Source organism: Atheta coriaria, unplaced genomic scaffold, assembly GCF_025399875.1.
Source record: "Atheta coriaria isolate IRGN ID8LTWV9N9 unplaced genomic scaffold, Caltech_Dcor_3.1 hic_scaffold_4_pilon, whole genome shotgun sequence".
Lineage (NCBI taxonomy): Eukaryota > Metazoa > Arthropoda > Insecta > Coleoptera > Staphylinidae > Dalotia > Dalotia coriaria.
Genome location: NW_027045446.1, coordinates 6357841 through 6381198, shown reverse-complemented (window position 1 = coordinate 6381198; position 23358 = coordinate 6357841). Strand labels below are relative to the sequence as shown.

The 23358-nt window shown below is 37.2% G+C and overlaps 1 protein-coding gene across 2 annotated transcripts; it reads left to right on the top strand.

Moving 5' to 3' along the window:
- Window positions 1-12968: 12968 nt before the first annotated feature.
- Window positions 12969-22595, top strand: LOC135790618 (centaurin-gamma-1A-like). Of its 2 annotated transcripts, none has more exons than XM_065300895.1 (10): window positions 12969-13363; window positions 18192-18424; window positions 18891-19032; window positions 19260-19394; window positions 19555-19778; window positions 19841-20510; window positions 20609-21016; window positions 21073-21190; window positions 21253-21610; window positions 21675-22595. In XM_065300895.1, the coding sequence occupies exons 1-10, from the start codon at window positions 13141-13143 to the stop codon at window positions 21945-21947; spliced, it is 2784 nt and encodes a 927-aa protein (XP_065156967.1). In that variant the 5' UTR covers window positions 12969-13140; the 3' UTR covers window positions 21948-22595. The 2 variants fall into 2 exon arrangements, with proteins under 2 accessions (XP_065156967.1, XP_065156966.1); XM_065300894.1 differs by having other exon boundaries at window positions 20567-21016.
- Window positions 22596-23358: the final 763 nt, after the last annotated feature.

Sequence of the window (23358 nt, the reverse complement as noted above, 5' to 3'; positions counted from 1 at the left end):
GAAACATTATAAATACATTTCTACAAACGATAATGAAGTACATGCAAGTGACTCAAGCCACTCCTTTGACAAATGTAATCATAAAAATCTTGAACAAGAACACCATTAAAGCAATAAAAATGAAGCGTTGTGACGTGGAGAATAATACTGAATTATCAGAGTTCTAAGTATTAACCACCTATGGTGGAACCTATAAGCAATGAGACATCCGCACTTTCAAATGGAATTTTATTGGAGCAGCACCAGTTCAAAAACGGATTACGAGGCATGGTTTTATTATTTGGGGTACACATGCAAATATTGATTTCATTTATTCAAAAGTAAATCCAAACATTATAATTTCAATGGGAAGGTTACTATGCATCAACTATTCAGCAAACGAAATTGCAACCATAAATTTGATAGGCAAGGGCTAATATTAGGCCATGCATTCTTTCCAAATAGCTTGAAATTACTCTGAAAATTTGCTTCTTAATGACACGCGTACGAGTTTTTTACAAGTTACTACTATTACAAGTTTTACTACACATGTGTTAGGAATTCGCATACGTATTACTCGGGTGATGAAGCAGTGGTGTACCCATTTTTTGTTTCAAAAATCAAATTCTTAGCAATTATGATATTTACGCAAATCAAATACTATACGGGAAAAAACCTGTGATAAACAACACCACATCAATTACAGTAAAACCGACACCTCGTCCTCCAACGCCACAGTTGTCGCCGTTCTCGCTTCCGTCAAGACAGTAGACACACTAGTAATTTACCTAATCTATGCTTTTTATACAGAAACCTACGTTTCTAATTGAGAAAGACAAAGTATATTTTATTCAAAGCAACTTGAACCTTTCGTATTAATTGTCGATTAGCAACCAATATAATTCTAATAAAATTGGTGCTATTTCTATCAAAGCCTGTATGGAACAATTAATAGGGGAAAGTCAAAAATTGTCACGTAAGTCAAAATTTCTCGGTCTTCTCTCTAACTTGAAGGAACTTTTATGTAACTTCTTAAAATGTTGTATCTGACAGCAAGGAAATCATACTAGAAACATATTCTTTTAATCAGTTCCCTGCCGAATCAGAATTGAGAAGTTATGTACAAAAAATAGTTTTGCTCCTCGTGCTCATCCAATTTCTCGTGGAGCTTGGAAAAGCATTGGTGGTCAGAAAACAATTACCAAATATGTAAGTGTTGCATGTTAAATATTATATACATCTATCCATGTATTGTTTTCTACATGGATTTTGTTAAATATTCCTTCTGATATATTGTTTGCTAGTTGTTTTAAGCGGGAAGCACATGTTTGCTAACCCGTACCCCCTTGTGTTTTTAAGTCGTGTACCTATAGAAATATATGGGACTCAAGGTTCTAGCTGGTGTTGATGAGTATGGCGCTACGGTTGCGCGCCGTAGATACTTTATCAGCGTGATGAGAATAGGGAAGATAGTATGATCTAGTGCCTCAAATGCAAAATTTGGATGCATGACAAATGTAAGTTGGGTGTCCAAACGAGGGCCAAAATACCTTGCAAATAAATACATTATTATTAAACTAATATATATATTTTATTTTGATATTACTTGGTATAGGTACGACTTAGAGTATCGATGGTATGACATAGGGTACCGGTTTGTTAAGTCGTACCGTTCATACATTTTTGTTAAATTGAGGTTTTACAAAAATATAAACATTTCTGGTTTATTTTTCATATACGAATTAAAGCTATATTAACTAAAGTAGGTAAATATGTCGAAAAACTGACATTATGTTGCAAACTTTCAATCTAGGGCCACAATTGTATTTTAGAGGTAATGACTTGGCCAACCTTCCCTATTCATATACGGAATGACTAATAGATATACCTAAGAATTAAAGTTGATTAATGCTGATATTCTTTACACCCTTACTATCAAAATTTAAGCTATACTTTTCGATTAAATAATGGTAAATTATTCTTTTGGAAAGCGACAAATTACTATGAATTTGATGAATTTGCAAAATAAGTGTTTATATAACTAGCTTAATCTGGCTTCGCACGGTAGCAATTTGGATACTCAAATACAATTTACAGAAAACTGTGAACGTTGTGGTATAAAATATATAGCCTATGTGGGATTAAATCGATCCAGTAGTCTTTGATTTATTCATTACTGCCTGCCCGCACGCGTTAAATTTGGAGTAAAACAATCCCCTTCCCTATACCATGAAGATTTCCTGCTATCTTTGGAATATCTAAATTCATACACCATTTTTACTTATTTACTTTTACATTTTTAACTATTACAGAATGTCTTTATAAACAATCGCGTTCACAGCTTCTTGTCATTAGACAATACAAACATGTTTTCACCTGGAGGCTTCCTTGAAAGAGCGACATACAGTTGTCCATGTGGAAAACAGTCAACGCTCAAATCTAAGCCTGTAACGTTGAAGGTTTGACCCCTGCGATTTATTAATGGTCATTGCAAAAGATGTCTTACCGGAAACTGTAAACGTTTAAATTGAAGGGTAAACTGATGGTATCAGAGGGATTCGGGGAAACTACTAGGTACATCTTCTCCGGTACCACATCCTGTGAGTATTGTACACACCTATTAAGTGAAAGTTTTCAATGATTTTACCCAGCAAACGCGTGCCATTGCAAAGTTTATAGGATTCAGGTTTCAATAAAATAACAGTGGACAACCTACTTTCTCTCTCTCAGCACTATATCTATCCGAGTCTGACTATATGAGCCTCACGTTCCAAGTTGACGATCTTCTTCATCTCTTACTGAACGTACTCCCTTCTGGGTATCTACACTGTACTACGACCTATATTCAAACGACGACGTCTTCCAGGACATGACTTTATAATTTCTGTACATAATTGTATATGTGCTGCGGTAAAAATATCTAAATTCTACCATTTAGAAACAAAAAGATAATCAACAATCATAAAACAAAAGATACCTATTCTATTCAGTTCTTTTTTTACTGAAATACCCTCTAATTTATATTTTAAAACTACTATCATACATTTATTTATCGTAACTTACTTATAATACTTCGATACGTTGTCGCGCTGAAAAGTACGTTTTATTAAGTATTGCTATTCTCGCTGAGAGCCTGATATAATAAACGTGCCCGATCAGTTGCGAAATTCAAAAGTGCTACAGAGAAAACCGCGGGCCGGCCGGTACTGCTGAAAACGCTACGTCCGCAATTTTTAAAAAACTGCTGCGTAGTTTCAAAGATTTAAGCATACAAAGGGACAGACAGAGAAGGCGACTTTCCTTCTCCAAACAAAAACATCAACCGGATCAACTTCAACCCACACGTACACCTACGCAATAATGTCTGTGCTTAGGGGAAATACAAGCATCGCACAAAGAGGTGACGTATATACAGGTGCTTTGTATTTACGACATCATATTAGAAACCTCAAAAATAACAGTACTTCCACTATTTAATGGATGTTATTATACATACAAACCTTCCTCTTTGGAATTACTCTATCTATTAAAAAAAACCGCATCAAAATCCGTTGCGTAGTTTCAAAGATTTAAGCATACAAAGGGACCGGAAAAAAAAAGCGACTTTACTTTATACTATGTAGTGATGATGATGAATATTTCGCTCAGGCATTTGCTCAATCGTTAAAATATAATTGAATAAATTTTATTTTACCACATAACAACAAATCTTGTTGCATTTTACACCAGACTTCGTGCGTTTTAATTGTTTACTAATATTCTTACACACCTCTACAATTTTGGTTTCAGTATGAATTAATATCTCATGCAAACAAAATAGTTTTATCAAATCACAACATTATTTCGTTCAAGCCGCTCCACTAGTAAATTAATTATACTTTTATTGACAAGTTTTTTTTATTGTTCACAAAGGTATTAATGAAGCTATTATAAAACATTGGAAATTGTAATTTTTGATGTGTTCTCAACGTTATCGTAACAAGTGAGGCAAATTAAAATAAACTTAGAATTTCTTGTGGCTTCAAACCAATTGAAGAATTACCTTTTAGTAGAAGACATGACTTTACCTGTCTTCCAATTAATTTTAATTTTAAATTATTCGATAATTTAATCATTGAAGTACGAGTAGAATTAGTTTTTCTACTGCATGTTGAAAGAATTTGCATGTTTGGGTTATGATGAGGATGACTGTAGTGACTTACTGTGGAATGCAGTAATTGCAGATTCTTGATTGACTGACTCAATCCACTCATCCTCTACAAGAATTACTGACAGAAGCTTTACGGATGCTTCGAATCCAACGCTGAGCGAAAACTTAACGTTGACTTTGAAGTGTGAGTCTATCAAGAGAAGCGTACTACCGCCGGTATTGCTGCTGCTGTTCCTGGTTGCCATCCTGTTGCTCTACTTGATGAGATATAAAAAATATATTCAGTATAAATATTTGGATTTATCAAAAAAAGTGAAATCAGCGTGAGCGTCCACAGCCATTGAAAGTGTAGGAATTTGCTCGGTTATTTTAATTTGCTCAATTTGAGGCTGATTAACAATGTGTACGAATAGAATGTGGCGTGATTTGACAAATTTTACGAATAAATATTGATTCTTTATTTCCTGAGATTAAGAGTGAGTGAAGTACTCCATCGCTTAAATGGGGAGTAGAACTAAGTCGATTTCCAGCTCGATTATAATCTGCCATGATCATTACAGGCAACAAGTTGGCGTCATCAGTACAGTACTCATAAACAGTACATTTTTCATTAAGACTAACTTTGTGAATACTACCTTGTTTGTGGCAACCTCGTCGAATGTAGTAGAGTGTTACATTAACAGACTATCATAACACTTGTAATGTGAAAAAAAAAATTGATAAATTATCACTAACTGGAATCAGCTGCGGAATTCAATTAGAATGATACAACCTTTCAAAATAATAAAATTAAATTAATTCAAATTTCCGGAAAGACATTTAAATAGCTCAGACGATTGGAAGACCATAATGTGGCAATTAGAACTATATGTCATGGGTATTAGAAGTGATTGCAGTGGAGAAGTGGTAGACGAAAGGAAAAAAAAAGAAGAAAATTGATATGCACGATTTAGTAACAAGGGCGTTCGATTTACCAAAAATTATACGTTACATTTTGACTACTAATTGCATTAAATTAGTTTTTAATTCGCGCTTGTATATTAAAATAAATTATTCATTTAATATAAGGAATTAAAGCATATGTTTTAATAAATAATTTTATTCAAATTTAAAACACCCTGTATATCGTATTACGTACGCCCAGCATCGCCCACATCGACCGCTACCAACATCTAACAACGAGCGTCCCAACTACACACTTCCAATCAATATTTTTCGCACTCGCACTCACCAACCACATTTCCCACACTCGAACACATTCACTCTTACTTACACCTTTACTTTCCGGAAGTCCATAAGAATTACATGAGATTATCAGGATTGCACCGGCAATTCTATACTACTTCTAATTATTGAAGATTTAGTCGTTTGTATTTAATTTTTCGCGTTTAAACGCAGATTTACGCTTAAAACGTGATGTTTCACTTTACTCTTAATTATCATTTTTAATCATTATATATTTTAAGCGCCCAAAAAAATATATTTTGGGTGTGTTTTATTGTAATGCAAATTACAAGTATAACTTCAGTTCCGGCACTCAAGAAATTAAAGACAGTGTGAATTTAAAACGCAAATTTAAACTTAAAACGTGATGTTTCACCTAAATTATTATATGATTTTTAATAATTTTTTTTATTTTTAGAGCCTGATAAAAACTTTATTTCACGTGTATTTTATTTTACTGCAAGTATAATTTAAATTTCGGTAATTAAACACAGTAGGTAATGCTTAGTTTTTTTTAAAGCGTCTAATTGAGCATTAAATTTGTTGTTTTGGTTCAAAATCTAATAATTGAAAATGTCCAATCGAATTTCAATTTAACAACAGTGCTAGGTACTTTAGGTTGGATTGCAAATCAAATTTTATAAATGAACAGAGAGTGACCTCTCTTGTAAGATTTACAACATACACATACATTCTAGTCCATTAATCTTTATTGCAATAAACAGGTGGCGCAGTATGTATCACCTATCAACAAAAATAAACAGCAAAAATAGGCATTTCTAAAACAAATTTATCCAAACTTATGTAAATTTACTGTACGTATTATTATTATTCTTAGTAGATCTTTCCCATTTGGATGAGTGCAGCACAACATCTTTAGAAAGAGCATTGTCTGCTAGTTCTTGCAATTTTGACGAATCATTCATTACTATTGCTCCTGTAGCTTTTTCGATTATATGAATCTTTTGCTTTCTAGGCAAACATCCGATACCACGTACGTATTCTTCTTATTTACGTACGATTGTGTTCCCCTAGAACTACGTCGACCGAAAGTGACTCCAAAGCTATCAGGGGCCTATGAAACACAGTAGATATATTCAATTCACTTTAGTTATGAAATTATATGAACATCATTTGCACAGAAAACAAGGTTCTTAAATTAATTCTCCGATAGACACCGGCCGTTGTTTAATGTTCATGAATTTAATTTATTATATGTCAAAACATTAAGGACGCATAAGAAGCGAGGAACGATTTTAATACAAAATTAAACAGTTAGAAACCGAATGTATTTATTTTATTCATATGAATATTTGCTGTATTCACATATTTTGCATAAAAAATTTGAATTAATATTGGACGTTGATTGAGAAAATAATAAAGAAAAGTAAAGGGCGCTTAACTTAAACTGATTAATTAAATTTAAATGAATCCACAGATTCAATTGAATCTACGAAACCAGGGGCGTAAATTTGTTGTAAATTTACAACAACTGCCTCCGCGCTTCAAAAGGAGAACAGAAACACGAGAAGGTTATTTGTACCCAAAAATTCAATATCAGACCAAATTGTACCAGTACATACCTAAATATTAACAAGTTTACATTAACACATTGCCAATATTATTAGACTTCAAGCACAATTTAATAAGTGAAATAAAATTGATACGATAGTACGAAATAATTAAGTCAAATAATATTATGTGTAATTAATACCAACGCAGCGATATTCATTTATTAAATCAACGTCATCATTCACTCTCCAATCTCCTGCTGAGCGGGAGTGGAGTCTGTTTTTTTTTTATTCAAAACTGTCGTTTTGAGCGCGGTCGCCGTCGTACACCATCGACCAGGATCGCATAACATAAAGAACACTGCATGCAGCAGAACTACTGCTGCCGATGCAGGAACCGCCCTCGTGTTTCCCGTTCTCCCACCCATTCACTTTTATACTGCTATACGGCACTTCATGTCAGCGCCTGTTGCTGCCTGCGAACGCAAACTCAACCACGACGACCGAGCAGCAGGGTCCACAGTTCACATATGTTACGTCATTGATTCCCACATACGCGGCACGCACGCCTGCCTCGCGTTCTGCTCTCCTGCTGCATATATGTACTAGATTTAGTGGTTAGATCTAATAATAAAGGGGAAGGAATCTTCTAGCGGAATCAAGCGAGGAGTAGAGTCAGCAGGCAGGCAGTCGATAAGAAGAATGAAATATACAATATTACATTAATATTTATACTGAATTTACTTGTGTTATAAGTTTAATTTAATTGGTAATGATTTTTTTATTTTTCGATGAAATTTTGTTTAATTAAACAAATAAATTTATTTAACTGCTTCAGAAAACGTTTCCATTCAAGTCATGTTATTTTTTGTAAAATAAAATTATTTTATTTTATATTTCAGATTAAGAATTTTTGTTTCTGCATATTTTCGAGGTTATTATTAAAATTATTTCATATATTCGATATTATTTCTACTATCATTGATGACGTGAATCGCCATCACGTGTGTCCCACTTGCCGGCCGCTCGCTGGAAAACATTCGTGTCATTTGCGTGAGTGTGAGCGTTAATCGCTGATAGTTAATCACGAAGCGCCGACAACAAACAAAAGCGACGCGCAGCAACAAACGCACGTCCGGCTGCTTCCTAGCGTCCTAATACAATTTAACAATATTTTAGAATGTGAGCATACGGTGCCATCCACCGCCATCCTCCGTCCGACCCGGTACACCAATCAACGTTGCGACGCGAGGTTGGGCGACTGCGTGGAATTGTTTATAACAATATAACGGTACTGTTAACCGTACATTTTATGGACTCGCATGTTGGGAACTTTGACTATCAGCTCAACGTCATCGCTACAGCAAGGTTCGGTTGGTTGTTTCGGTATCGGAGGCGTTGAATTCTTTGAGTCGCTTGCTTGCTTGCCTTGCGTTTGGTTTGTAATTCTCAACCGAATACGTTCTCGAATTCATGTGGACCTGTTCCAAATTTATGTTTATAATGAATATTTTGTAAGTCCCAAGACGCGTAGAATTTCCAAGTACCACACGCGATTCCAGTGCAATTTTTTGATAATTAAATAAATAAATGGCAGAACATTTGAATTAACTCTATAAACATTTTTACAACTACAGTTCACATATTCGTCGATTTTATGAACTCCTGCTCAGCATTTCATGTTTTCTGCTCGGTCACCTAAAATGCTTTCGTTTACTTTTTTAGGTCTCTCATTATTACAGACACGCAATAAACCAAAACGCGTGCATATTTTTATAAACATTCTGTCTCTAATCTAATCTTTTTAATCTTGAATTTAGTAATCTTTAAAGAACAATTAATTTTCACTAAAATCTTAATTTCATACAAATTAAATTCGCGTACCTACGCTTTATGCAGAATTGAAATTTATAATTCATGTTTTAGTCGACGTAGCACAGCTCGTATCTTGTTTTATTTGCTTTCCTTTGGTTCCATACTGGAGTTGAGGTTTGGAATAGAACGGGAAACGCCCGGCAACTCAATCTAACAGCATACACTTCCTGCTCGCCTGGTAGAAACGTGTAAAAACATCACTCTAGTTTCGTCAAAAACATCACAAATGATTGATGGGGCTTCATCACAATCAACACAACGTCATACGATTCCGTTCTACACTCACACATCCGCATTTATGAAGAAAAGAGCATTCCACCATTGAAAACAAGGCGCAAAATGTATTTACAAAATTACCTACAGGAGGGCTCAACAAATTTAAATTAATTTTCTACAATAATATTTTTCATACGTGTAAATTTCAATATGTTTATGTGCGTTGTTAAAAATAATTGTTTAATTATATTTTGAATAAAATTAATCCGTCTCTGTATAATTGTAAATCGACATTAAAGTAGAAACCTAAGAGAAGGATAGATTCCAACTTGCTGGCACTCTGCGACCGAGTTGTTTACAATTTACTTGCTACGTTTTATGCGCACCTAATCGAGGTGTGTATCGGCTGCAAGACATTTATTTTTTCTTCTTAGCGATTACGGCCTCTGTCGCCGGCAGTGGAGAGGCACGAACAAAGGTTGTCGCGCTTTCTTTGCCGACAGGCCCGGTAATCCATAAAACGACGCAGCGTTTTGTTTGTTTGTTTCACGCCTTAGTTGTGCGCCTTCCGCCTTCTGTGTAGCATTTACCCCACAAAGTGTACAAAGCCACCCACGGCAACTTCTGCTCGCCTGATATGAAAAACAGAGTTTCGACGGCGTTCGCCGCGATGTAAAAGAAAACAAAAAATTGTTTCCAACTAGATAGCGAACGGAATCTTCCATTGAACCAATACAATCAACAGTTTGCGGTGCTGTGGGCACAAGTAAGATGGGGAAAGTTGTGGTTACCTTTCTTGCGTTTCTGGTATCCTGATGTTTGTGGCAGAAATGCACTGCCTCGCTTAAATGTTGATTGAGGTCGCTGGTCGTTTCGATTAGAGGCGTCCAATGCAACTTCTTTCGCCTTACAGTCTCTGTAAAAATATAGCACTAGTGTGAAACGGTTTGAATCGTACGTTACTCCTATCGTTGTCATTCAGTAGGTGAGTTACTTGCTGGGTGCTACAGGTTACAAATACTAAAACTCGTATACTTAAGGCCATCGCTTACTATGCGTGGTTTTTCTGGTCTCCTGGTAGCAATCTGAGTGAAATTACACAAGTTACTCCTGCATCGGGATACCAATGCTATCAAAATCTGCCAGACAGTTTGGTTACGACAACCTATCTATAAACCTGTAACTGTAGCAAATGTTCTACATGTTCTATGTCTTACATATCTATAAAGTCTTTAGAACTATAATAATTTCGAAAAAACTCAGAAAATTAGTTCAGGAACAAATAATTATAGTAATTACACGTGGGCGTCATTGTTGCTCATATTATACCTATACTACTTGTGGATTGCATGGGATATGAAATTGTGGGTGCATCGTGGGTGAATCGTGCTTACTTACTTATTCGAGAACTGGTTTGCGCTCGAAAACAGCCCGAACTTACGGCCAAGTTCTGAGCGCCTAATCAAATTTATGCACGAAAATGCTCTCTACTTAGTTAACGATCGTTTGGAATGCGGTGTATGCCCAAACATTCATTTCTATTCTACTTTGATAGACGACGGACTAAGAAAGAACAATCCTAAAGAAACAATAAAGTATTGGTTTTGTTTTTTAACTATTGGTTTGTGATACACTACAGCTAAACTCAATGGTTTTTTGTATAAATATGTTCTCTAACATTTTTGGGTGATTACGAGTAAGTAATTTAATATTTTGAATTAAGACATGTGGGTGCCTTCTTAATTAATTAATTATTTTAATAGTTAAAAAGAACTAGAAATTCATCAATTTCTTTTATTATAAACAAATATTTTCTAATTATATAATATCTATCTATTTTATATCGTTTTTACTGCTATTACCAAGTTATTAAAAATAATCGGTTTACTTTGTGCTCACCCATTCTCCTTCCTTGTATTATTAGATCCTATTAATAAAACCAGAATATTTCTGGCAATTTAAATAGAAATTAATCACTGGTCCTCTTGTATTTCTTTAAAACCTATCTATGAAAATATTTTGAATTTATTAATGGACTTTCTAGATTTATTTCAAAAAACTGTCTCTGTTTTTTGTTTTCGTTAAACAATTTTGGTTGAAAACGGGCTTGCGCCGGAAATAACAATGTAACAATTTGTTAAATGTACAGAGACGCAGGAAAGTAGAAAGTCGGAGAGCATGAATACGACCCGCGTTGCAAGTGTACTGTGTACGCGTACACGCATACGCTTTTTAATATTTTGGAAATGCCAGGCTAAAAACTTAAAATTTTCTTATTTTTTTTGCAATTTTTTGTGTTTTTTTATTTTCTTGTTTGAAAAATCGTGAGATCTTAATTATGCCACTCCCTAGTCTTTAGCACCTTGTTTCCCCGTTTGTCTATTTTTACAAAAGGACAATAGCCCCGGCAGTAACTAGCCGCCGGTGTTGTAATCGCCGTTTGCGGACCATTGACGCACCATAATCCTTCCTCTATGTGTGTGTGTGTTTGTGTAGTCATATCGGATTCGTAAAAAATCGAGTCAAGGTGTTGTAAATCATAATTGGACATGGTCGGGCGCACACACAGTAACACACTGTGTTCTACGTCTATTATTATGTTATCTAATGCTATTCAAAACAAGGCCTAAATTCGAAAGAATATTTTAAACTTTTTTATTTTTAACTTTTTGCGTTTTTGCAACCGTTTTTAACGGATTGAAAACTATGTCGTTATTATCTGTGCGATCCGGGTGATTAGTTTTGCATATTACGTTATGATTGTGTGGCGAAATGACGCAGGTACACGCATTGTAATAAATTGCAATTTTGCTGAAGATGTGTGCGCGGCAAACGGAAATAACCTCAATACAAATACAAAATATGCAAAAATTACGTCGCTTGGCATGACCGTGAACGCATTATTACGCTGACCATCAAATTATTTTGCATATATTACCACAGATATAATTATTTTTATTATGATTTGATTAAAATTACCGACGTTACAAATTACGACATTTAAATTTGTTACTAGCGCGTAATAAATTACAAATTTAATGATTAAAAACATAACTTAATTGAATTGAGTTGTTTCGCATGAAAATTAACACGAACTTTAACGCAAACCCATTGTTTAAGAGGCATTGTTTAATCAAGTCTAAGTATGTCGTTTGTTAATGTTTATACACTTTACACTTTCGATACACGATGGGTTTTTGGGAACTTGTCTACGCTTCACTTTGTATGTAATTACAAAATGGTTGGGAAACATTAAGACACAAACGCGTTGTGCAAAGCCACTACTTCAATCAAGCACATTAGAACAAAGCGTTTAGCCTTAATTGTTTGATGTTTTGCTTCATCACTTTAGCAATTTACTTGTTAGAAAAAAGAGAAAAAAAAAGAAAACATTTTTTTAAATTTACTTTTTATTTGTTTTTCAACAAATTACGAGTAATATAGCACAACATATGTTGAAATGTTTCTAATGTTGTTGAAATCTGATTATAATTGGCCAAGTTTTATATTTTTTCTTTTAAAAAAATCTTAAAGTGCTAAAGGATGTATTCTTAGACTTTGGATCAATTCGGATTGGGAATTGTAGTAAAGTAGTAAACTTTGAACTTCAGTTAAATCCGAAGTCAAGAGTGCGAATTCAAGTTTACTTTGCGAGTGCTTCTGAAGGGTTTTAATGTGATTTTTACGACTTGTAAATGCGAGCGTAACACCGGAAAGCATCACCGCATAGCACGTCAACTCGTAAAATCGAAAATCTGTCGGTTTTTATTCGATGACTGGATGACACACTGAAATTTTAATGACTCGTTCATTATCGCTTCGATAAATAAAATCAATGGTAATCAGTTTTAGTGCTTGTGTAGTTTTTATGTTTTCGTGCGCTACGCCAAATCATAGAAACATGAATATATATTTGATGGATATAGGTGGTATAGGTGGGGAAGACTTGCGCTCTTCGTACGCTTCGTACCCTACCTCCGCTTCGGTCGGCTTTCATTCACCGTCAGCGTTCCGCCGGCGACGCATTCATGTCCGCGTGTACTGGATACGAAGACACGAACTTCCGTGTTGCGTGTTGCGAATATTAAAAATGCGGACGAAAGTGTTATTATTAGTGACTTTAATCCTAAGCGAATTGTTTTGTGGATAATTACACGTGTACCGCACGGACAGGATAAATTAATCATGGTGGATTTGAAAAATGAGCCGGCGGCCACGCCGAAGAAGAGCAAGCACCAGCTGCTGTCGATGACGACGGTGAAGAGCTGGTTCATGTCGGAGAAGAAACATCATGCGGATACGCCGTTCCGGCAGAGGATGCCCGAGTCGTTTTTGCGCTCGATTCGTAGGCGATCATTGCGAGTTAAACGCGCGAAGAGTTTAGTTTTACCGGAAAAACGCAAGTCAGGTGAGAGGTGTTGAAGTAGAAATCATTGTAAATGTAGGAAATAAAAATAAAAACACTTGTTAACTTAAGTACACTTCACGGGAGTGTAAGCGTGAAGTTTAAATCGGAAATACGAATAAAAAACGGACGTTAGAAAAATTCCACACTTAAAATAGTAATGCAAGTTTAAAGACAAAGCGAGGAGGTGGAATTGAAATTATGCGTGTAAAGGCGGAAATGCACCTTTACGCTTCTTACATGCACAAATAAATATCCGGTGTGAATATATTTATTTATCTACTTTGTTTGTACAAAGAATTTTTAGTGTTTTTAAATTGATTTTGGGTTTTTTTAACAAAACGCGTTGTTTTTTGATATTTTGCGAATTAATAATTAATTTCTTTCTAACTTTCCACCCGCATACTTGTTGAGGGATTAAATTACGCTAGCGGAAGTAATGTTCAGGTACATTAAACTATACTTATTGAATATTTGAAGATATCATGTCATGCACGAAGTGAAACGCAATAATTTTGTTGACGCTTGAAGGGAGCGCTTGATTCGTCTTTAATGCCCTTGAATAGACAAGAATAGTTATTAAGTATGATTGCGTTTAAATTCTATAATTTTACGCTTTTGATTCTAATTTTGAGGGAGTTGTAAGTATTATATTAGTCGGTGAAAGTTTTTGGTTTGTCTACGATTACATTCGTAATTAAATACGTTTTGTGTTGTGCAGGTTGTGCGCAAGAATGAAAAACGTTACAGCGTTACATTGTTACATAAAGTGAAGCAGCGGGTGTTTGTTAGAAGCATAAAAAGAGCTTTCACGACGCGCGCGTGCCATTCAAAGATGGATATCGACACGAAAAGATCACATTTACAGCTGAGGAAACTTTTACCGTAAAAGGTGGACGTGGACTGTAACTGACACCTGAGACAAACACTCCGGAAAAAATGATATCTTTATTATACAGATCGATCATAAACTTTCAAGATGCATAAATATTTCTGTGTTATTTTTTAAGTGAAGTTTATGTTATGTTATGTTATGTTAAAAAGCATTGTGTGGAATGCAATGACCAGAAACGGGACATCTGCTCATCGGTTTGTGCTATGGTTGATGCTTTAGGCCTAGGCAAATAGAGTCAACAAAAGACAACTAATCCGTCGGGCTGCGTCAATATTTAGAAAATTTCGTAAATGTAAAATGCGTCGTGCCCTAGAAAACGCTTTAAATCGAACGTTTTATTGGCAAACAACGTGATAGCCGCGAAAAAGGATTTTTTAAACTCTGACGAAGGTAATCCGTGAACAAATATTATCAATTTATAACGTAATGACAACAGTAGCGCACTATTATATTAGATTATCGGTTGAAAAAAGTTTAAAACATCTGTCGCGCTAGTCAGTTAACTCGAGCGAAAAAAATAAATTGCAGATTAAAATTTCAACATCGCAATAATATTAAATCAGCTTATTTGATCTGTTTATTACTCTATCATTCATACGCTCGAATTAAAACCAATATAATCATGATACATAGGGGGTGAGATTACTAATCTGGGTGTGTGTGTGTTGTGTTTTTTATTTATTTACGTTATGAAAATTATATCTACAACGGGTCAAAGCCAAAGCACTCCTGTGGTTTGCCTAATTCTGCTCGCGCATTGTTAACTTCATAACCCCATCAGCAATCCACCCCGTTAGGTGACCTTGTCCGCTTTTGTCAACTTAGATTCAGAAAAAAAAATAGGATTAGCACAACCCCTACATGATTATTTTATTAATTAACGAGGATACGCTGTGCTGTGCGCTGCTATTTTCTGAAATAACGATCTACTGAATTTCTCTAACAAGTTCCCAAAATTTCCAGTAGTTGAATAACCAAAAGCACGAAGTGATCTCGTTATCTCCCATTCTATTCTCGGTATTCTGGGGTAAAAGATGCGACTTGACATGATTTCCTCCGCTGGCAACTAATCATCTATTTACTCGTACTGCGCTCGCTATTGCTTGCTTGCTTATTATAGAATTTATGATGGTAGTGGGGCCTGGCTGCTAATGTGAACTGCTCCTTATTTTATTGCTTTGTGGCCCACCCTTGCATCCACCTTTGGACGCCGCATCACCGACATCACATAAATATCGTCCTCGTTGTGTTGCGCTTCGAGTATGCCTCCGAGAGATCGCATTCAGAAAGTGATCAATAGAAATTGAATTAGACCTTTGGCAACTTTCTCGAATCTAGGGGACTTAGACCTGGCTGCTGGAGAATTCCGCTGGGTGGTGTTTTTGGGGATGCAGTCTAAAATAAAGCCGAGAATTTATTACGTCTTATTGTAGGATGCTTTCATGCAGCATGCATGGATGGTTTTCCGGATACGTAGGTATTCTTCTTTATTGCTTCATGCTAGGATGCGTGGGAGATTTTTTTCTGTTCGTATTACTTCCTTGTATCTAAGTACGTAGCGCCCAGTGACCGTTAACTGTTATTTTAACCCTGTGGTTTTCAGGGTTTCCTGCTTATGCAGTATTTTTTTCGGAGTTTAAATTTCGATGATTAATGATTTCAGTTCAATACGCGTTGAAACAATAGGGAATAGAAGCATCATTATGCCCAACAAAGCGTGACAACTAGTAATTAGTTTTTTATTGTTTTAACACTTTGAATTCGATTACGAATGATTAATGCGCTACCATGGAACACCTTGTAACCCTTTTTTTTTATTGTTGAACTAAATTCAAATAGTTTCACCTTCAAGGTGTTGCGCATTCGTGCTGATTAGATATGGAAATTAAGATTTGTGTACAAAATTTTAAAAATACACTCAGGATATTTCATTATCGATGAATTGTGTTTCTGAACAAGCATGCAGCATTCAACTCTCTTAACTCTTAAGAGGCAGGTGTTTGTGCGTGACGCACGTAACACCACATAGCATCCAGCTGGCGCCCGGAAACCGGAGTGCGGTTTCCGGACGCATTACCAAATCAACTCCTTTAAGGCTGCCCGCGCGAGATCTCGCGACGTAGTATGAAAGGTAAACCGCATCGGCGGCGACTCAAAAACATCGACGCTTCGCATTGTGTGTTTCTACATATTAGGCGTCTAATGGAGCGTGTGGCGGCGTCTCAAGTTGCTCTCCACGCCTAACACCGCCCAGCCCGCTGTTTGTACGCTATTGTGTGGTGGTCTCGCGAGTTGGCACATGTTCCCTCAGGCAATTTATGACACATATGCGGTAATGTCGATAATACCACATCGAAAAAAATTTAAAAAATCAAATTGCACGTTTTTTTGCTTGTTAGAAGCGAAAAAAACTTAGACTCTATGTTCTAAGGTATCGAAATAATAAAAAGGAAAGAAATAACCCTTCTGGGACCCACAGTTTAGTCCTAAACCTTTTTTCTTTTCTCAGTGTTAGAAAAAAAAGGTTTAGTTGGATTTTTTTATCTGTGCGATGCCTTACCTGCACGATGATAATATGCATAATGCAGTAACGTTTTAAAAGTGTAATTGAATTGCTAGCGCCCATGCGAAATGGCCCCGGTTGCAGGTCTATGCAGGTAGAAGAAGAACGTGCATGTTGTTTTAGCCGCGCGGCAAGAAATTTGATTAAAAGTGTCTGCCTTGGAATAACAGACGATAAAAGGGGTGCATTGCAAAGATATATTACATCGGGAAGTTCTATGATGAATTACCCTAGTTTTTGTGCATTGCGCATTCAATTTCAATTCTTGGAGGTCTCTAGAACTCTAGAACAACGAAGACATCTAGTAGAGGTATTGCAGTCTACAGCTGTCCCATTACCTTGGTGCTAAGCCAAGGTAAGCCTTTCTGTTCACACTTGGTTGCATCGCATTTCGGCGCACTTTTTCTAACAGATTCATTTGATGGAAAATTTTTACTGAGGTAGACCTCAGATGAAACATCATATGAAAAATATGATTTATGTTTTACGTAATTTTCCGTGGTTGTTGCGTTGAATTCTCGTCAATAGTCGACGAACAAAAGATGGCAGACAACACAAAAGACGAAGGAAAAAATTGGAGTTCACCCTGGCAGCTTGAATTTTCGGTCCACTGAGCGAAACTTGCCGTCAGCAGATGTTATCATACAAGTGGAGCATAACTAAGCAACAAATCGATTGATTGTTGGCCTGTCTCTTGTGTAATAAGAGCATCTTCGATTGCAAACCAACTTCGAGATTTCGAGGAGGTACTTGTACAGCTGCTCATGTATCTTATCAATGATCACAAGATATATTACTCTGGTTGTTGCTTTGGACGTGTATTCAGGTCAACAAATCAACGCAAAAATAATACCGTTACTGTTAGAATCGTGTAATTATCGTCCATAGCTTTGTGTCAGAACTCTTCACGCTTGATATAATTGCAATTCGCAATGGTCACGATTTTGCCAATAATTACAACTCATTTTTTCGTGGTCTACGCTAAAGTTTACAGCAATTAATCATTCCCAGCATGAATTTATCTACATCCTGTCCGAACTCATCAATATTCCACTCGCAAGTTGAATATTTTACACATGTACTGGTAGTGAAGAAGACAATGGTGTGCTACTTATGCCGCTTCAAATTTAACGCTCCGTGCGTCTTTGATGATGATGACACTTTAATTTCCATGCGCGTGCTGTTTTACCATCGATACGCAATGGAAGTAAAGCGGGGCGTGTGCTGCACACCTTCGGGCGACACTTATTTCCACTTTATTCCACGTGAGACATGATTATTAATCGTCTTTTCGAGATATTCATCTTTAACTGTTTGTACCGGACAATACCACATGGCACTTATTAACTTTTCCGTATTTTTCTGTATTGCAGATTCGTTTGTGAACAGTCAAGAATGGACGTTATCACGCTCTGTCCCGGATCTCCGACTGGGAATCGTCGGTTCGCTATCGTCGGGGAAATCGGCGCTGGTACATCGTTATCTCACCGGCAGTTACATGCAAGAGGAATCGCCCGAAGGCGGCCGATTCAAGAAGGAGATCCTGGTGGACAATCAGAGTTACCTGCTGTTAATCCGCGATGAGGGCGGGCCACCTGAGTTGCAGGTAAGTGTTGCGTGCGTGATGCGATTAGGTGATTAGTTTGTAAATTGTATAATGTGCGTGTGGCGCCGCGACGCCGCGCCACCTTGGCGCCTCCACCATTGGCGTTAAGTATTTATATTTGTATGTCGATTTCGCGTTAAATTTGCGTGTGTTTTCTGGTATTGATTATCATATCGCAAAAAGCAAGGCCCTTCGTGCACGTTTTCGCATTGAAAAGGGGCGCGCGTCGATAGAGCGAGAGATAAGAAGGGCCCGACGTCGCGGCGCCCTTCTCTGTCAGCGCGCGCGTTTCGTCCTTTCGTGTCGTCCGTGTGACTCGGCGTGTTGTTCAGTCAGTGCCTTTCCCGCCGCGTCGTCGGAAAGGATTGAGCGGTTTGCTGCGTGATTTGTATTTTTATACCTGGTAAACCATTTTTTTTTCTCGCATTGAAAAAAATTAGATTTAAATTTGATTCTTTTTTTACAGTTTACTGCTTGGGTGGACGCGGTGATATTCGTATTCAGTTTGGAGAACGAATCCTCCTTCAATGCCATTTATAATTACTATACAAAGATGTCACAGTTCCGAAACTCGGCCGAGATACCATTAATTTTGGTGGGCACTCAAGGTAAGTCTTTTGTTTGATATTTTAATTCCAATCGCCAAGTTTACATTGTATGTGTATTGATTCAGCACGTTTTGAATTATTAATAATATAATAGCAGAGCGTCTGTATTGTTTCCATTTCGAGTTTCGAGTTTCCATTTTCGCACAATGCAAATGAAGTTTGCTTATATAGAGAATAACGCAGATAACGTTGCATACATTTTATAACGAAAGTTTTGCCTTTTGCAGATGCTATCAGCGAGAACAATCCACGTGTCATTGATGATTCGCGAGCGCGCAAATTGGCCAATGACCTGAAGAGGTGTACCTATTACGAAACCTGCGCCACGTACGGCTTGAACGTCGAGCGTGTCTTTCAAGATGGTGAGTCATCTATCTCCTGTTCGATTACTGCATCACTTGGGTCATTTCCTTTTTAAACTTGTATGGTGTCATGAATGCAAATCTAACGCTTAGTTCTAGACAGCCCTGCAATTGTGTCAGATGTTTATTAATTTGATTTTTTTCGCTTATATTCTCTTAGCTTGTCAGAAAATTGTGCAGCAACGATTGACCACATCGGCGGCATGCTTGACTCCGACGAATTCTCGCCCCTCGACGCCTAACAATCATTTCCACACCGCCGGCGGGCCGCTGGCCACAGCTCCTCGATATCATCTCTCTAGTAATAATGGCTTCAGCAATGTAGGACAATCACCCGCTGCGAACCACATGTCCCCTAGTCACAATCACACTCTATCACATAAGGTTGGTACTTTAGATATTCGCTGAGATTGCGATAAATCTCATAATAATAAATTTCAATTTAGGAATCGGTCGCATTGTCTCAGTTGGGTGGCAGGCAGGTGCACACATTATCCGCATCAAGTCACCATCTACACCGTGCGGCCGATAAACACGACGGACTTTTCCGCAACTCCGAAGAGAAGTGGAACTCTTCTTCTTCTACCCTAGGCAGCCACGGTTCGTCACAGGCGCTGGTCATGCAAGCCATACCGACGGAAAACAATAACATTGCAAAGTTCACCGCCCCGCATCCGCTAGACAATAACCAGACGCCGGTTATCAAGGATAAGGACCTGCCAACACCCAGCTCCACTCCGACGACGTCGCGTAAGAGCCGTCGGCGCTCGAATCTCTTCACCCCGTCGAAAAAAGCCGACGATAAGTTGAAGAACGGGGGTGATATTGGTGTTGGCAGGGCGATACCACTCAAACAAGGATATCTCTATAAAAAGAGTAGTAAGCCCTTGAACAAGGAGTGGAAGAAGAAGTATGTGACGCTGTGTAACGATGGTATCCTCACTTACCATCCGAGTCTGCATGATTACATGGACGATGTGCACGGTAAAGAGATACCACTTCAATATGTGACGGTGAAAGTGCCAGGACAAAAGCCGCGCGGCTCGAAGAGTATAATCACTGTCGCCGGCACGAACGGCAGCAGTATTAATGAAAGCCTTGGGGGATTATCAATTGGTAAGTTTAATCAGATTATATATTCTTCGGAAAAAGTTTTAATTTATTTGAATTAGGTTCAAGGGACAAAAGAATCACTGAAAATGTGTTGCTAACAGGATATGACACCGTCAAGGAGCCCGGCAAGTACACTCAAGCCAGCGGTGATGAAGGCTTCAACAGTAACACCTATATGAATGGTGAGAATCTGAAATCCGAAACCCCGAACGTCAAGAAGCGGCATCGTCGCATGAAGAGCAGCGGTGTGAAGAATTCCGAATATGATGACGCCGACGGCTATGAGTTTTGCATTGTTTCTTTGGATAATAAACAGTGGAACTTTGAGGCGTCCAGTTGTGAGGAGCGCGATCAATGGGTGACGGCCATCGAGGAGCAGATTCTCAAGTCGTTGCAGCTCAACGAGTCGTCGAAGACGAAGAAGCAGAATCCGATGGAGGCGGCGAATATTCAAAACATTCGCTCGCGGGTACCAGGCAATGATTTGTGTGTCGACTGCGATGCACCAAGTAAGAATCTTTTTCAAAACAAAGTAAATTATTATTAAATATTAAATACTTTATAGATCCTGATTGGGCTAGTCTTAACCTGGGCATTCTGATGTGCATTGAATGTTCGGGAATTCATCGGAATATGGGATCACATATTTCCAAGGTTCGATCGTTAAATCTAGACGAATGGCCGTAAGTTTTTTTTATTTGTGTATTTTCAAAGCAAATCAGTGTTTATTTTGACTTTATTGCAGTCCTGGTCATTTGAGTGTAATGTTAGCGATTGGTAACGCATTGGCAAACTCAATATTTGAAGCTAGGACCCAGCTTAACATCAAACCAGCCCCGAATACTAGTCGAGAAGAGAAGGAGCAGTGGATTCGGTTGAAGTACGAAGCGAAAGAGTTTCTTCCGCCTACATGCAACATGATGCCATTGGATAAACAACTGATTGACGCGGTATGCGCCTCGAATATTAAAAATATCCTGCAGGTCCTTGCGCAAGCCAGTGCTGAGCATGTGAATTCCACTGTGGGGCCTAATGATCTACGAAGTCCTCTTCATCTCGCGTGTGCAATGGGTAACTTAGCTGTGGCACAGTTATTAATCTGGGTAAGTAAATAAATGTTGTGTTTTTATGTAAAATGTAATTGTTTTGTTTAAATTTTATATATAGCATCATGCGAACGTGAAAGCCACGGATGAAGATGGCCGAACATGTCTGACGTATGCACGCGCAGCGCTGAGCATAGCCACGGCGAAGCAACAAAAAATCGGCAGTGTTGTGACCAGTGATAATCAAGTAGTTGCCTGCAATAATCTCATAGACCTGTTGGCAGCATGCGGCTGTCAGGACGTGGCGGTGGTGCCCGGTTCCGGTACACTGCCACGTCGACGCGGAAGCCAAGCGCTTCCGCCCCTAGAAAAAGTGACGTCGAGCGTCATCTAAACAAACAATCTGTATCTGCAATATCTTGTACATGGATTTATTTTTAACTTAATTCTACTTTATTTATTAATGACTCCGCATGGAGTTGAATAGTACAAGTACAAGGTCGTTACAATACTTAGTGCAAAATGTATTTCACATTCTGTTTCGGTTGATTCTCTGAATCTCTTAGCACACACGTACTTAGTTAAATATTAGGGGACAAGAAGAGGAGAAGGAAGAATTTGTGTCATTAGTGTCATGCCCACGTAACCGCGATGTCAATTCCTGCACTGATAACTGATAACTCATTCATACAGTAACTATATCTAGACTAATTCGAAAAGAAAGTGACCACAATGAGTATTACCTAAATCGTAAGTAATTAATGGATACTTATATGCATATATAACGGATGTGAACACTGTGAACAGAAGTTTCTATGTCGTTTTTTGTAATTTTTGTACCGTTTTGAGGGTTTGTTTTCATTTCGAGCATCTTCTGCGTTTCCGTCTGCATCAACCGCCGATTAAAAATGATTGATGTGTTATTGTCCTTTAAGTATTGTACACAACTGTTATGTTTTATTTGTATATAATTTTGCCAAAGAATGTTTTTATATGTTTATGCTACATAATGTACAGAAATTATATATGTTGTTCCACCTCAGCATTCTTTTTCATTGATTTTCCTTTAGAATCGACATGGTTTATTAAAATTTATATCAAAACGTGTGTCTTTCAATACCTTTCATCATTCTTTCAAGACAAATACTTCTTTTTAACATGTTTAACTGCTATGTACACAAAACTAACTCAATTATAAATCAATCAACTATAAATTAACTTTAATCTAATCTGAAATGCATTATTCGAGGTTGCCAGTACATAAAAAGGTGAAGAACATGGCTGACCCAACAATTTATTTAACAAATATCCTTTTACCATCAAAAGTACTAAAATTAGTCCATTTTCATAATCATATAATCATCGACATTATTTTCTACACATCCACAATCACTTATTACTTCGGCAGTGTTAACTATTTAATACATGAGTTTCAAAATGGCGGATCTATTACCGAAATTTCTTTAAATATATCCTTAATGCTTGCTCATGCCAATGTAATTGCGTACTGGATAAGAAAACATAAACCAAATTTCGATGATATGTGTGAGTTACTTGTCACCAATCCATATTTAGACATAAATAGTAAGATAGTGCGACAACAATTCGAGTGGAACAACTGCCAAGCCAAAATGGCGCTGGTTTATAGCACGTTGATCTTTGTGCCAGGGATAATCTATGTTGAATTCAACATTTGCCGCATTGATAACATATATGCTTGTCATTATGTTATTCCAAGCGTAGGAAATATTTAATAAGTATTAATGTTGACTGAAAGTTATAATATTATGTTTTAGTACTTCTTT

Bases quoted from the DNA above. Each gene is read 5' to 3' on its own strand.
- LOC135790618 (XM_065300894.1), top strand. From the start codon at position 13,141: ATGGTGGATTTGAAAAATGAGCCGGCGGCCACGCCGAAGAAGAGCAAG. The intron at 19,395-19,554 runs GTGAGTCATCTA...ATATTCTCTTAG, and splicing joins CGAGCGTGTCTTTCAAGATG to CTTGTCAGAAAATTGTGCAG. The intron at 19,779-19,840 runs GTTGGTACTTTA...ATTTCAATTTAG, and splicing joins ATCACACTCTATCACATAAG to GAATCGGTCGCATTGTCTCA.